This window comes from Diplotaxodon limnothrissa, linkage group LG3, assembly GCF_057381915.1.
Source record: "Diplotaxodon limnothrissa isolate DT_005_m linkage group LG3, D_limnothrissa_male_GT1.1, whole genome shotgun sequence".
NCBI classification, from domain to species: Eukaryota; Metazoa; Chordata; class Actinopteri; order Cichliformes; family Cichlidae; genus Diplotaxodon; species Diplotaxodon limnothrissa.
Window position 1 is genome coordinate 55461750 of NC_140598.1, and position 15548 is coordinate 55477297.

The 15548-nt window shown below is 41.0% G+C and overlaps 1 protein-coding gene across 1 annotated transcript in view; it reads left to right on the forward strand.

Moving 5' to 3' along the window:
* LOC146636636 (glucosidase 2 subunit beta-like) overlaps positions 1-15548 on the forward strand; it is a 175984-nt gene that overhangs the window by 63536 nt on the left and 96900 nt on the right. Inside the window, exon 10 of the mRNA XM_085350952.1 lies at positions 9026-9095. Within this exon, the coding sequence (XP_085207078.1) occupies positions 9026-9095 (70 nt within the window). The remainder of the gene's footprint in view (positions 1-9025; positions 9096-15548) is intronic.

Here is a 15548-nt window from a genome sequence, read left to right on the forward strand (position 1 = left end):
ATATATAAAGATTACAGCAGAATTAGAAGACTATGTCGGGGACTGGGAGCTCAGGCTGTGGAGACTGATGTGCTGTTAAGGGTACATTTGTGTGAACATTTAATGGACCCCCTGCTGGTGTCCCCGTCGCACCCCATGTAAAAAAGCCTGAGCAAGCTTGACATCAAAAGCATTTGGGGGACTCTCCATTTATCTATAGTAGCACATTTTCCTCATCTCCCCGCCACCCCCTCCCCTCGCCACTCCTTTTTAAGCAAAAACAACTTTGGTGAATATTTCATGGGGTATATTGCCTCAGTTTCACAAGGAGAGTGGCACGCGATGACGACTGACAAGCCCCGCACGCCGGCGTCCGCTAGGAGACAGCCTTTCTTTTCGGTCTGCCTCCCCGACACTCCTACTTCTTCTTTTTTTCCTGCCTCACGTTTTCCTTCTGTCAGAGATACAACAGTTCTTTCAGCTGAGAGTCTGGCTCCTGATCATTTAGCTGTTTCTTTAAAATTTAGCATGACTACAGAACTTCTGCTGATCCATCTGACACTGTTAGCTAAAATGCCAACATATGGATAAAAATCTGTTTTTTTTTCCCTTCCCACAGGCTGAATCATTTATAGCACTAAATGATACGATTACCCGCCTTAAAGATTATAGAGAAACTTAACTGCTTCTTTCAGCAACTTACACATTTACATAAATGGCTACGTCATCAACCTTCACAGCCCCGTTTCTCCCTTCTGATTTCGAAAAAGCCGCACCGTTCTGTGAAATCTGAAACCATTAAATGATGCCTCTAGATTATCACATATATTGTTTCTTTTGGCTCTTACAAACTCCAGCACCAAGCTCTCAAAACCATATTTCTCAAGCTTCGCTGATCGCCGTTACCGTCATTGGAAGACACACTTCATTTCCCTTCCCAACTTTCATTTTCATGGAGGGATGAGGAAAAAGGCCGCCTTTCTAACGCCGCTTAGACAGTATGCACACTTTTCTCCGCTCCCAGCTCTCTGATTTAATAAACACCGTGCTTGTGCTTGACTTACAGTAGCTTTCCGCCTTGCCCCGCTCAGCGTGATGAGCAGCTGAATGGTGTCACAGTTAAAAGGGGTGGCTCTGTTGCTCTGTTGTGACAACATTCGTTTGATGTTGAAGTGGTAGTTCTTGGCTGCCATGTTCTCCCCTTCTGCTCTTTTACTTTCTTGTTCCTGTTCTGTCTGGATCTCATCGCTGTCACGCTTTTGAGGAGCCAACTGGCATGACCTGAAAGTGCGAGTGCGTCGCACAAGCTGCTGTTTTTCTCAGCGCTGATAGCCATCACCTTCTGATATATACGTGCAGAGAAATGCGGGTTTAACTAACCTTAATAGTCTGTGTTATCTCACCTGGAGTCTCTGGATTCTGCACCGCGTTTTTCTTTTTAATAGTTCATCGCAGTAGCTTGTACACTGTATGCCGACACTATGTGCCACTTCCCAGAAGGCATGACTCACACAGTAAAAGGTGCAAAATGCACATCTGGAATCGTAATATTTCTCTCTGTCAAAGATAATTTCATCTCATGCAAAAACACAACTTAACGTGTGATAATAAGAACGTTCTCTCCCAGTGAAAGAAGATTTTGTTAGCAAGTGCCATTAAAATTAATCAAAAGATTGGCTTGTTAAAAAACCACCGTGACTCATTCTGTCACTATTCTCGCTGCGAGCTCGAGATACAGAAGAGCGAAAGCGCCAGCAGACACGTATGGGATCGGAAAAAGAAAACCACTTAGGGCGTCTGTGTCCTTTGTTTGAGCAGCGTCGCAGGGAGGGGTGGTGCGAGGAAGAGTGGAGAAGGCAACCGGGGGGAAGAAGGGAAAAGAGAAGAAGTTTTTTCACATCTGCCCAGCCTGAGGCCCAAAATATGTGGCACTTTCCTCGTCACCGCGTCACCAGCCATCCGTTCTCGCCTGTCATTATTTTACCTCTCGCAGAGGACACACGCTGTCTCTCAGACACACATATGGACTCTTCCACCAGCACACACTGCCTGTGCTGCCTTGATCTACTCTTAAATTCTGCCAGCATCAGATCCTAAAATGTGGCCAAGTTAAACAGAATGAACGGAAAGACAGAGCACTTTAATATTTTTGGTGCGGGTAAAGAAGTTCAGTCATCATTAAACTGTAGAATCTAGACCAGACTTTTCATGTTTGATAACGGTCAGTGGCAATTCCTACTGACAGGAAATGACATGTTTTGAACTTTAATGCACTGATCTAAGCAGGTTGACCTGGGCCATCTAAAACTTGGTCAGGAAAGCTATAAGGAGGTTGGATTATTTATTCTTGAAAACAGTGAGTTTGCATCAAATAGCATGATTTCGATATTTTACCATAAAGCACAAAATTGCTGTAACTTTCAACAAATTTCACCTTTGCCTTACCTGAACACACCTATACACCAGTAGCCAGCAATAGTTAGACTACCACAAAGCTGACAGGAGGCCTTTTATACTTTGATGAACCTCTCTTTATAGGTTCCATTCAATTCAATTCTATTATATTTATGTAGCGCCAAATCACAGCATCTTAGGGTGCTTCATATTGTAAAGACACTACAGTACAGTTAAAACACCAACAATCAGACAACCCCCATGAGCAAGCGCTTGGTGACAGTGGGAAGGACAAACTCCCCTTTAACAGGAAGCAACCTCCGGCAGAACCAGCCATAGGTATAGGCAGCCATCTGCTTTGACTGGTATAAACAAAAAGCTTGCCAAAAGGTGGTGATGAAGAAACAATCAGTGCATCATGGGAAGCCCCCAGCAGCCTAGACCCATTGCAGCATAACTAAAGGCAGATACGGGATCACGTGATCCAACCCTAACTAGATGCTTTATCATAAAGAAGAGTCTTAAGCCTAACCTTGAAAGTAGAGAGGTTTACCACATCCACCTCAAAAGTGATTTAAATGAACTTCAGACCTTGACGATGCTTCTCTGTGAAAGTTGTGAATTTTCATTTCCACCTGGTGGAATGATGAATCACCATGAAAGAGGAAGTTATTGCTGAGGGGCCAAGAAAGCTTGAGAAGTTATGAAACTTGACACACACATCCGACGTGATGAAGACTTTCATATCTTATGGGTCGTGCTAGTGGATTTGGCAAATTGGTGCCACCCACAAAATTTCAGTAGCATCCCTGGTGCTGCGTTTAATCTAATCGTCAAATATTTGATCAAACTCAGCGCCACATAATGTCAACAGGGAATCAGCATCATTTAGGTTATAAACTGTGTATAAAATTAGCATTTTTGTTCCATGTATAATTTACAGCAACAGGACATCTGGTTACTGAGGGTTATGGTATGACACCTAGTGGGCACCGAAGTCATAAGGCAGCAGACTGAACAATAGTGTGAATCACGTGATTTCAGCAAATGTCACGATTGCAGCTTTTGCATTGAGTTCACTGTGCATAACTTGTTGGGTCAAAGTAAATGAAACGTGCTGATTTGATCTTCAGCTTTAAATGTGATACACAAATGTTTTCCATAGTAATTACAGAAACCAAACTAAATTCAGCGGGCATGATCTGCGAATTGTCATCTCAACAAATCTCCAGGCTTCTAGAGTCGCCTTTGCAAAGGATCTTTGCTGTATATCCTCATCCTTAGAGAAGAGGTTGCATTGGTTGTCATAGCCCAACCAGCAGAAATTTGGATTTGTTTTAAGACTGAAGCTACTTTCTCTAAGATTTGATTGCGCTTTTGATTTGACAAATCAGAAAATGCTCTATTTAGCAATCCATCTTCTTAGCTCATCTCACTGATGGACCACTGAGCTCGTACCATGGCTCATACCACCCACAATTCACAAGTCACTACTCTTAGCACAGTTTAGTCAGCTAATGGATCTTCACCCAAACTGTGCTCAAGATTAAGATTGTTTCTTTTTATGCTTCACACAGGACGGTAATCTGTAAACTGTGATGTGCTGTGAGCCGACGTTCTTATTTTCTTCTTATGGTCCTTCTTTGTAAGACAACACATGAAAAACAACCGATTTTACCAGTAGAGTGCAATGACTTGAGTTCGGTTGGTCGGATGGTAAAATGGGTTTGCTGACTCTAAGTCGTGACAACGTCGATCCTCCTTTACTCCACACTGCTGATTCTACAAATGCCGCAGTCATGTTCACTTTGTGTTATCAACAGTGTCAAGAGGCAGAGGAGCTGTGCAAACACTGAGCCGTTGCCCCTCGGTTCCTGTGCAAAGATACACGTCGTGTCATAAACACTGCTGTCTCCACATTAATCCTAAACATGACTTCGGTACAGATGAAGCTGGTGTATTAAATTTCTCTAACAGCTTCCCTTTAAATCAACAGAAAGCTGTTGGGCTTTTATACTCGGTGAGTTGCGGCTTCACAGTCTGTGCAGTCTGTTATATTGGGCTTTGTGGCTATAACATATCCATCAAAACTTGGACCGAGGTGAAACTTTGACAATCTATCCATCAGCCACTCTGCTTCTCAGCCAGACAGTCAATGACCAGCTGTAAATGATCCTGTAAGCCACTGGCTGTTAAAACGCTCTCACTGCTACATTTTACAAGAAATGTATACCCGGTAGGAAACAGAAGGAAGAATATTAAGCATTGAACCAATGCTGAGAGATGGGCAACCCCACAGATGTGCACCGAGCACAAACACACACACGGTGAAGTCAAATAGACACAAAAGCATGTGAGAAAAAAAATCTTTATAATATGATACACTCACAGCGCACGAATGCTGCTGTGGGAATTCAGTGTAACACACACATAGAGGGAGGCTCTGTCTCTCCTAGTTGGCTGTCATGAATATAGGTCTGCCAAACTGAGCAACAACAACAACCAAAAAAAAAAAGAAAAGAAAAGAAAAAACAGTGGAAGTATTACATAAGTTAGGATTCTCTGTGATTTGAACCTAACTCAGCGGTGCTGAGGCGGCTGTTTAAATTGCATCAGTTCCTCTGATGTAAATGTGTATAGCCTTCAACTCCCTCAGAGCTTTTAGTCATTTATTTTGATTAGGGCTGTATTTATAAGATAAGTCTCTTAAGTAAGTCGCCTGGGATAACGGGTTGGCGAGGATGGTGGTGGGGGAACAAAATGAAGTCTGTTTGATGATTATAAATTCCGAAATATCTGCTTGTCAATTAATTAGCTGCTTCCTGGGTATGTGTGCCCCTCTTTTCATTTACTGGGCCCAGCTCTCCATGGACATGCACCCATTGTATGTCTAAGCAGTTACACGCATCTCCAGCAGCTGGGGAGCGGAGAATAAAGATCCTTCAAAGGCAGACAGTTTTCAAGAGCAAGCCTCTGTTTTCTTGTGCCGGCTGATTTCTGAGAGCAGCGTATTTGGCTGCTTGAAGGCTTTACTCTGCCAGTGTCTCACTCTCAGACACAAACAACTGGAGAATGATGTGGATGTGAAGAGATAGGTAGAATGAGAAGACTGCACTTGAAGTGAAGCTTCCATCATTTCTGCCTGTGGTAATACCACATTACGTGCAGGAAACTTGTCTTGTTGAGGTCTTTGTGGTTAGGCGAACCTTGACCATTGTCACGAAGATACTGTATCTATTTATAACTCCGCAATACTAGCTGGATTTTTAAATGAATGGAAAAGGATAAAGGATTGAAATATATTTTATATATTCAATAAAAATAAAGCATACATGGATATATTCACTGGTCATCTAGACCAAGTTACTGACTAGCACAGTATGTTATGTTATTTACATTGCATACTGCATATTAGCAAGCTAGCATAAATTATTTTTGTCCCCACATAATATTTAATTGTAGTAACTAGCCAACATGTTTGGTATTGCGATTCTAAAATTTAAGCTCTCCTCACTTTTTGTATACTGAACCATTTTAAGAAATTAAATTCCAATTTATTTAGATAACACATTAAGGCATTAAGACCCTACAATAATACAGAGAAAACTGAAACAGTCAGACGACCCATATGAGCAAGGATTTGGTGACAGTAGGAAGGAAAAACTTCCTTTCAACAGGAAGAAACCTCCGGCAGAACCAGGCTCTGGGAGGGGCAGACATCTGCTGAGACAGGTTAGTGGTGAGGGGAGGGAGACAGGACAAAAGACACGCTGTGGGAGAGACCAAGAGATTAATAATAATTCATAATTAAATGCAGAGTGATGCATAAACACACAGGGAGTGAAAAAAGGTGAACGAAGAAGAATTAATAATTTAAAGCAGCTATTTTGTGTTTTCAACTGTTACTCTTTAGAAATTGCATTTGTATGCAACTAAAAACAACATAATAGTGCTTGAATTATGTTTCCTGTTAGCATAATGAGAAAACTTTAATGAGTAATCTGTTTAGTGAGCTGTAAATGTGTTGATAATAAATGCATCAGCTCCTGTGTCCTTGAAACACCGATGCACTTCATTGGGATTTGTAGATTGGGGATTTTTAGCACATCCAGTCAAATGACTGGTCCATCCATCGACCTGTCCGTCCAAAGTTCACAGTTATTGGTCAGACTTTAATCAAACATGTGCACAATGGTTACCTAATGGATGTTCAAAGTGTCTCTCAACATCAGTGTTGCGTTTGTCATTTCATGGTGAGTTGGGTGAGCTACTACTTGGCTGACCTTGTGTTTTTTTGTTTTTTTTTTATCATTTCAGCTTTGTTTTTTGTATTTTTCCTTTTGTACTGGCATTTGTATGTTCACAGTTTGACAGCTCAGAGGCTTAAAAAAAGTAGGAAATGTTTGACCAGAACTGCAGTTTATCAAAAAGGTACTAGAGGCTGACTCTGAAAATGCACGATAAAATACCCAAAATATAGCATGGTAGAATAAATGGTTTTAATCCATCTGTTTTCAGGTTTGTTGACTGCTTATTAAGTTTAGCGTCAGGGAATGGGTCCATATTGCCCATAGATGCTAATGCAGAAGTCCCTTCCTGAATTCTGTCTAAAGGCCACCAGATGGTGATAGCTGTGGTTACAAAAATACTTCCGGTCCTATAGAAGTCGATGGTGAAACTGCTTTCTGAGTTGACACAAACCTGCTGAGTTTATGAAATCGGTCGATCATGTCAGGTCATTTAATCGAAAAGTTGTTTGAAGGATTGAAGGATTGATTGAATGAAGGATTATCTGTGGTGTGAAACGGCACACTCATTAGCTAACGAGTTGTCATCATAGTTGACATCATAGCACAATCAGCAGTTAGCCTAATATGCATGTGCTTGGACTGGACTGTGGGGGCGGGGCTTTAGCTATGCCAGACTAAACCTGTGCAGGGGAGAACATGCAAACTCCATGCAGAAAGGCCCTGCCAGTCAGAAGGTTCAAACCCAGAACCTGCTAGCGACAGTGAAGCTACAGTGCTAATTGTGCTAACACAGTGCTAACTGTGCTAACACATTGCTAACCAGTGCAGGTGTTGCTCATTGATGTTTGTGTCTATAGTGTCTATTGTATTTTTTTTTCCTTTTTTAATAAATGTCCTGTTTGGAACATTCTTTAAATGCAAGTGAAAGGCTGCTGGTTCAATTCCAAACCTTCTTTTGGGAAGGGTGTCTGTGTAAAAGTCTGCTAAATCAAACATGTGGAGCTATCTGCTGCGGTAACAAAGGAGTAGCTGAAATGCAATAAGCAGGGATCTATGTCTTAAGCCTTACCTTGTTAACCAAGGTCACAAGCATTAGCAAATAATTTAGCACTCCAGCATATTCTCTGAATATGGTCACTTTTGGCTCTAACAAAAAAAAAGATGGCAGTGGGATGAAAGCTGTTATCAAGGCTTCAAAATACAGGTTCCTGCGTCTGTCGATCCTGCTTTATGCTATCCCTGCTGATTTCTAACACATAAAATAGCATAATTTCAATCGAATAGGTTCAGTACAAATTCCCTGGCAGATTTGAAGATTTCAGAACCTGAGCTCACAAAGCTTCATGGGAGTAACGTTGTGTGTTGTTTCTTTAAAATGCTTGTCAAACAGAGTTACTCGGTGACATGTTCTCTTAAGGTTTTTTTCTTTTTTCCCTTTCTTGCCTGACAATTTTCACATTTGTATTCAGTCCAATCTGTCAAAAATATTCGGAACTGCAAACACTGCATGCGATGTCACCGTGATCTTAAGCAGGTTTTTGTTCTCCTCAGAGGTGGTGAGTCACACTGCATTTGGCAACGCCTCTCACTCGCACAGTTGAGTTTACAGTCTGGTTTCCAGTGAAGGAAAAAAATGTGACAGCATGCAGCATGCGACAAGTCATCAAATCAGACCTATATTTCCTCCGTCCCATATGTGGGAATCTTGTCATATTTAGTCCTCCTCAACATCATGATAGCTCCAGAAAGAGTGCGTGTTTTGCAAAATGTTCTTTTTAATACAGAATGCCTACAAGCATCAACAACAGAATACAGCTCGACTGAAATAATCCACGTTTCCTAACCTCAGGTAGATTCCCAGCTACAGATAAACATAAATATTTTGAGATTTCATATTTTTCATATGTTTTGCTGCCACAGCTTAATACTCCAAAAATATTTATTCTGGGAGGGATTAGGCGATTACTGTATCTAAACCTACCTTGCGTGAGGTGAGGCTCCTCGACGCGGTTTGAATCTTTAGAAATGAACGTGGCATCTTTTAAAAGAAAATTAAAGACCCAAAATAGTTTTGGCTTTTTCCTGTTTTTCCCCTGCGATCTGAAAGCGAACACTTGCATCCAGACATGTTGTCTTTCATCATTAAACTGTCTTGCAGAGGCTCCCGGGAGCCTCTTTGAGCACAGAGAGGAACCATGTATTTTAAAACAAGTGTCTCCTCTCTCTGGTGGGAGGTGTATATTAGAGTCATGGACCTGAGTTGAAATGATCTTAAAAAAGAAAAAAAAATAGCTTTTGTTGTCGCTTTATACATTAACGCAGGTGATACCCAAGGTCTCACAAGTGTGCAGATCTTTGACCTTGTTCTCTCTCCCCTCTCTGCTTCCATTATGTGCTTGTAGATCAAAGACACGCAGGGTGCTCCAGGCAGTCTTTCCAGTGAAGATCCTCACTTAAAGGCAGCTGACAGAGGTGAGTTATTAAACCTTACCACTGCTCTAGTGACCTCGCCCCTTCCCCTCACAATTTAAAACCCCTCTTTTAAAGATTCACCACAAAGTAGCCACAAGATAATGTTCGTAGCAAGCCTCTCAGTGCTGCACATGCTTATGAGTTGATTTCTCAGAATACATTAATCTCTTTTTCTGTTAGATTTTTACCCTCCACACAAGAGCTGACAGGTTTGTTGGCCTATTTTAATTAATGCGATACTATTTTAACTGTGTATCCACAATGGATCAACTACAGGGTGTGTGTAATTGCATTGTGTTTAGAGGATTTGCACAGCTTCCCTGAAATTAAGGTGCAATCATAGATACTTGTTCATGGTAAAAAGGGCTCGACTAACAGAGAGGAGACACTTTTCAGACGACTGGATCACTTACAAATAAGTCAAATTAAAATTGACCTGAATAAGCATTCATTTAACCCTAGAACACTATCGCTATAAATAGTAACACCATTACTAACGCCGGGTGGTTTTTACCCAATATAATATACCCAAAAAGTACTTGGCATCAAAATATATCAAAATCTGACAACACATGACAAATTGGAGTGGTCTTCTTTTATTTTCAACTGTGCCATGTCTAACAAAATGAAGAAGAAGTGTCATGGGGGGGGGGCCTAAAAAATGCTCAAAAATTTCTGAAAAATTAGGAATTTGACAATAAAAAAAAATCCTAAACAAAAAAATAATGACACTGGAAAGTTGGTCTTTGGTCCACCCATTCCTGGGACATTTGAGCACAGTCTCGACACACGAACAGCTGCAGGAGAATGACCAGTCATGAGGAAATGACCGGTTGACTAAAATATTTTTTTCATCATATGAATTCCCCTGGAAATCACCACTTTGTGATATTTTGTCATAATCACTGCACTAAATAAGTATGACATGCAAATTCCAGGCCCACTCTTACTTACCTATTCCTTACATGCAGTAAATAGACGCAGGGTAGTAATGGCGTGGACACACTTCCTGTCCACTCCTGCAGGGCAGTCAGCGCACCTCCCTAAGGGGCTACTGCTTACTGCTGCCACTGGTCTGGCCTCACCTGCAAGTGTGCCGCGGTAGGGATGTCAAGCACGCTACAGATCGGGACTTGAGATGCGGCAAGATCACCTGATTTTATACACTAACACTATCACTGGGTGAAATCCACCCAAAACCTACTTCATCCTCTATCACTATTGCCGGGTAAAAATCGCCCGAACACATGCCTGTAGGAGAAAGTGGGCTTTGGGTTAGGGAAACACCCACGCCTTCAAAGATGTCAAAGACAATGCTGAAGCTACACAAGGATCCATGACACAGACAAACAAAACATATTGAAAATCAAATATATTTGCTCGGGTGAAAATCACCCGATAGTGTCCTAGGGTTAAAAAAATATTATTTTTTTCACTATATATTTTTGACTAAACATTAAAATAAATTGCCTAAACAATGAGATGAATAATACACATGTACTGTAGCCACATAAATAAACTAATTACGCTCAAATTTATGTCAAGTATATTAAAATGTGTTTCAACAGTGCATATAATAAAAGCCTGCACTTTGCACTTGTTTTTACAGCGTTACACACTTGTTAAAGTACATTTAAAAACTAAGCATTTAAAAAAGATCATGGTGTGCTCTGGAAAATTCATAATAACCACATTCTTCAAAGACAAAAATATTAATTTTTTCTGTTTGGTCTTGATTTTCTTGGAAGTCAAATGTGTGCTGCACGCGTTTCAGCAGCTTTAACCGAAATCGGTCCATGTCTGTAGCCGAAAACGTCACGATTGGTACGTTTTATAAATGTTAATAGAATCTGTGGCTGAAAAAATGAGGCCGATGTGGAAGTGCCAAAAATAAAAAAACAGGCACTTAAAGTCGGCTCCAAAAATGAGTCAACTCCCACTCTTGACGCTCTTGTTAAAATTGCCGACTTCAGAGCAGAAGTCAGGATGTTTGTGCCCTGGTAGAAAAAAAGGGTTGTGCTGTCTGTATCTAATTGTCAACTTCATAACAGCTCGATAGGAGCACACAAACCTTCAACAGGATTTTAATCAGACAAAACACAAAAACGCGGGATCACCAATCGCAAACTTCCACCAGGGGTGAGAGTGTAACATTACAGCAGTGATGCACAGCCAATTAAAATCCTTCTAAAGCTGAACCAGGTGTGGGAGTCCAAATAGCGTCAGAACTAAGCCCCCAATATTTATCAGTTTTATGTCAAACACTGCAAACAGCGAGGAGCACACAACAGCAGCGATCGCAGACAATACAAATGCACCTCACAAGACAAACATAATTGCGCTTTGCTAACCCATCCTGCAAACATCTTTTTGCTCTACCAATTTAAAATAAACTTGTGGTTAATTCTACTAACACCCTCCACAGGAGAGAAATTTCAGTTTAAATGTAATTAATATCTTCACACTAATTAGCAGGTATCTGTGTCTGTGTGGTGCATCTTGTTAATAAAGCTAAGAGGCGTTATGTGATAACAGCATGGACTCCAATATGGTTTAAAAAAACAATCATAGCATAGGTCTGAGTGTCTTACACAGCGCCCCCAACAGGACAGATAAATAAGTGACAGCAATGTGGGTCCTGCCATCATTTATATACAGTATAGAATATGCATTTATATATTATGTTACTGTATGTAACATATTTATTTTATTTAAATAAAAAATCCAGGTTACCTTTAACAATATCTGTGTTACAATTTAATTATTTCAGTGGTTATTTTGCACTTTATCTAAAATCTTTGCACTGTTAGCTGTGCTGTGGACTCTTTTCAAACACATCACATATTGTTGAGGCAAATCTAGCTATCCAGAACGCCTTATTGCCTGAACAGGGGTATTATGGCACACCCAGAAGCTATTTTCTGAAAATAACAAACAGGTAATCCATGCATGCAAGAGCTTTGTTTACTATACCTCTTGCAACTATTACTTTGACCACAGTTTCAAACCAATCTAAGAGAGAATCTAGTGCATCTAGTCTATCCTCCCCCCCTTTACACTGCCAGCATATTATCCTGCTCCAGCTGCAGAGAAGAGACAGGCCAGAATATTTATGGCCAGTATAAAAATTGTGTGCATTCCCAGTCACCTACACCCCGTGATTTACAGTGCATTTGACAAACACACTGAATAAAAGAAAAAAGGGGGAAGAAAAGGAGTGTTCAATTTGTATAGGAGTTTAGAGCGTGTCTGTTGTGCATGCTCCCGACGGATTCTGCTGTTAGTACGTGTGTGTGCGCATGTGTCGTACCGGCTACGCACGACACATCTCCCGCTGCGTGAGAACATGTCGATCTGTCTGCCCGCGTTCCTGCGCGTGTATCTGTATGCCTGTGTGTATCCTTAATGTGTGTGTGTGTGCGCGCACGTACAAGAGCGAGCACCGAATCCGCCTGCTCTGAAACACCAGCAACAGATAACAGATGGTCCCCCTGCATTAGAAGTGTTTTATTTCCCTGCGGAAGCCAGATATGTCAAAAATAAGCATGTGCAACATTAGTCATTTGGAATATTCATGCCCCTGCCGTCCGATGGTTTCCTTTTCACAGCCAAAATACCACCAGCCCAATTCTCCCAAGGAAGTGAGAGGAATTAGGGGGAGAAATAAAAAAGCAGCCATCAGCTGAACCGATTGAGGTGGGTGTTGGACCTACATGTGGTTTAATGGAAGGTTTCTTTTTTTTCTTCCCTCGTGGTCGCTTCTTCAGCATGCCAGGGCTGTAATTAAAAAGGGGTTACAGTCTGTAGATGTGTTCATATGAAGAACCTCATTCACCCAGGCCCATTAGACACAGTTTTGTGAATATGCACACATGTCCATATGCTGGTCTGGCTGCGCACACACACACACACACACACACACACACACACACACACACACACACACACACACACACACACACGAAATAGTGATTTGCTCCCACATTAAACAGCCTAATCCAGCGGATTAGACTTCTTTTGCATTCCTTCGTTGCCTTCCTTCATGGACTCGTCTTTGGGAGTCGCCTCCTCTCCACTACTGTCCTTATCTTCCCATTTCTCTTCTCCAACTGTAGCTTCAGCCTCTTTAATCTCCACCTCCTCTCCTCCCTGGCTTTCTAGCCCCATCTCACACCACTAAGCGTGGCTCCCATCCTTCTCCTTGGTGGCAGACATGGGCATGAATCATTATCAGCCCTGATTAACCATACACGTAGTTGGCAGTCTGGGCCCCACCGGGGGCCAATGGCATGATTTTCCTTCCGCCGAAAACATGAATTTTGAGCAGCACTTTCTTACTCGCCACGGTCCCTCATGATCAGGGTTAATTCGTGGCAGCATGCGTGAATGGCGTAGAGAGGAGGCAGAAGAGAAGGAGGAGGAAAAGCTACCAAACAGTAGTGCACCGCTTATCTCAGAAATGAAATATAATTTATTCAGGAATATGCAAATCCAACAATCACTCTGCCTTGTTTACCGAAGGGACCTGCTGATTCAGAGTCTGAAAGAGAGCGAGAGAAACAATCCGAACCACAGACACCAACATACAGTGGATGCACAAAGGCAGCCAACAGCCAGTCATTTTACCGGTTTTCTTTAGATTTAGAAAATTAGGGATGTCGGGCGATTTCTTGGTTCTTTCATAGCTGCTAAAACCATTAAATGTGTTCTGGTGAGGCTGGCTTGTTTACAGAGGAACTGAATATGTGCATTCTGCTCTGTGACATATACAGCATGAACTCAAAATACCCAGGTTACCATCATTTCCCAAGTTTTATTAGGAAATACATACAGTTTTAGTGTTGTTCTGTATCTATAGGCGAGAATACTGGGAACTATAAGCTGGCATATGGTCACATATAACCTTGATTACTTTTTGATTTGAGGTACGTCAAGATTTTTACAATTTTTTACAGTTCTACTGTTTTAGATATTTACAGTGCTTAACAAATCCATTAGATCACCACCCAATGTAAGCTTTGAGCCACCGTTGACCTAAATTAGAAATGACTAATATCTGTTTCTGTAACGGTTAACCCACCAGTATGTCCACGCTCTTTAATCAAAATGATAGTTTTATTGCTAAAATATTGTTACTGTTGTTAACTTAACTTATTTTATTATTATTATTATGATGTCAAATCACAGTTATTTGCTTGAATTTCTAAATTTGTTTTGGTGGTTGAACATTATACTTGATTAATTTCTTAATTTTAGTGAGCGACCGATGATTTGGTCATAAATTCTTGAATTCAGTCATTTTAAATTTTAAACCTTTTTGACTTTTATCACAGGTGTATTAATACATTCATTAAGTGCTTTTCTCCAAACCAGGCCATTATTCACCATTTCTACCCGGGACAAAAACGCTCCACAAACCACTGATCTCTGTGAACGATGTTACAAAATGTACTTTTGCCTAATTAAAGCTGAATATGAGAATAACTAAAGGCTATAAATCTATGAGTCAGTCATGTTTTTAAACCTGTTTTACAAATTCCTCCAAATCTACCAAATTCATTGCAACAGAACAGGAGAAAAACAAATCCAGCATCTGTTTTGAGCCGTAGTAATAGTAGGTGGCCTCTTCTGTGAGTGTGCTATGCTTGACAACCTTCCAGAAAATGGCACCAGATTTGTTTTTTTACAATAAATACCACAACCGGGGGCTTTAGGGGGACTGAGCTTAAACAGGTGAGATATTTGGCTATTTTTATCAAGAAGAAACTTTTTAATAAAGTATATTCAAGAAAGTCAAAGGAGCTTGCAAAGAAAAGCGCCTGGACTTCTTTAAGTTACTTGAAGACGTTTCACCTCTCATCCGAGAAGCTTCTTCAGTTCTAAGGTCAAATGGTGGAGAGTCCCAGATATAAACCTAGTGGGACCTATCTGGGACTGTCCACCATTTGACCTTAGAACTGAAGAAGCTTCTCGGATGAGAGGTGAAACGTCTTCAAGTAACTTAAAGAAGTCCAGGCGCTTTTCTTTGCAAGCTCCTTTGACTACGATGACCTGGATGACTGAGAACCTTCACAGATATATTCAAGAAAATGTTATTGTTTTGTCATTTGTGGCCAAACCTCAAATATGTGTCCTGGCTCTACTATTAGAGCACAGATGTATTACAATAATACCGATAGTTAAACTAATGCCCGTTGGATGGTAAACTATGCGTCATTTAGACGCTTTCACAACCTACTCAGGGGATTTAATTAGCATCTTACATTTGCTTTTGCAATGCGCCGCCATTGTTTTCATTATGTTCTCGGTTACAGCCATGTCTCCTATCACTGAGACGTATTTATCCATTTAATTTTCTGTTCTTAGGGGATTTGTTTGTTTTATGTAATTCATTGGTAGGACATCACATGTTTAGCATAGTAACAAGGTGCGGACGTATTCCAGGGGGTTTCA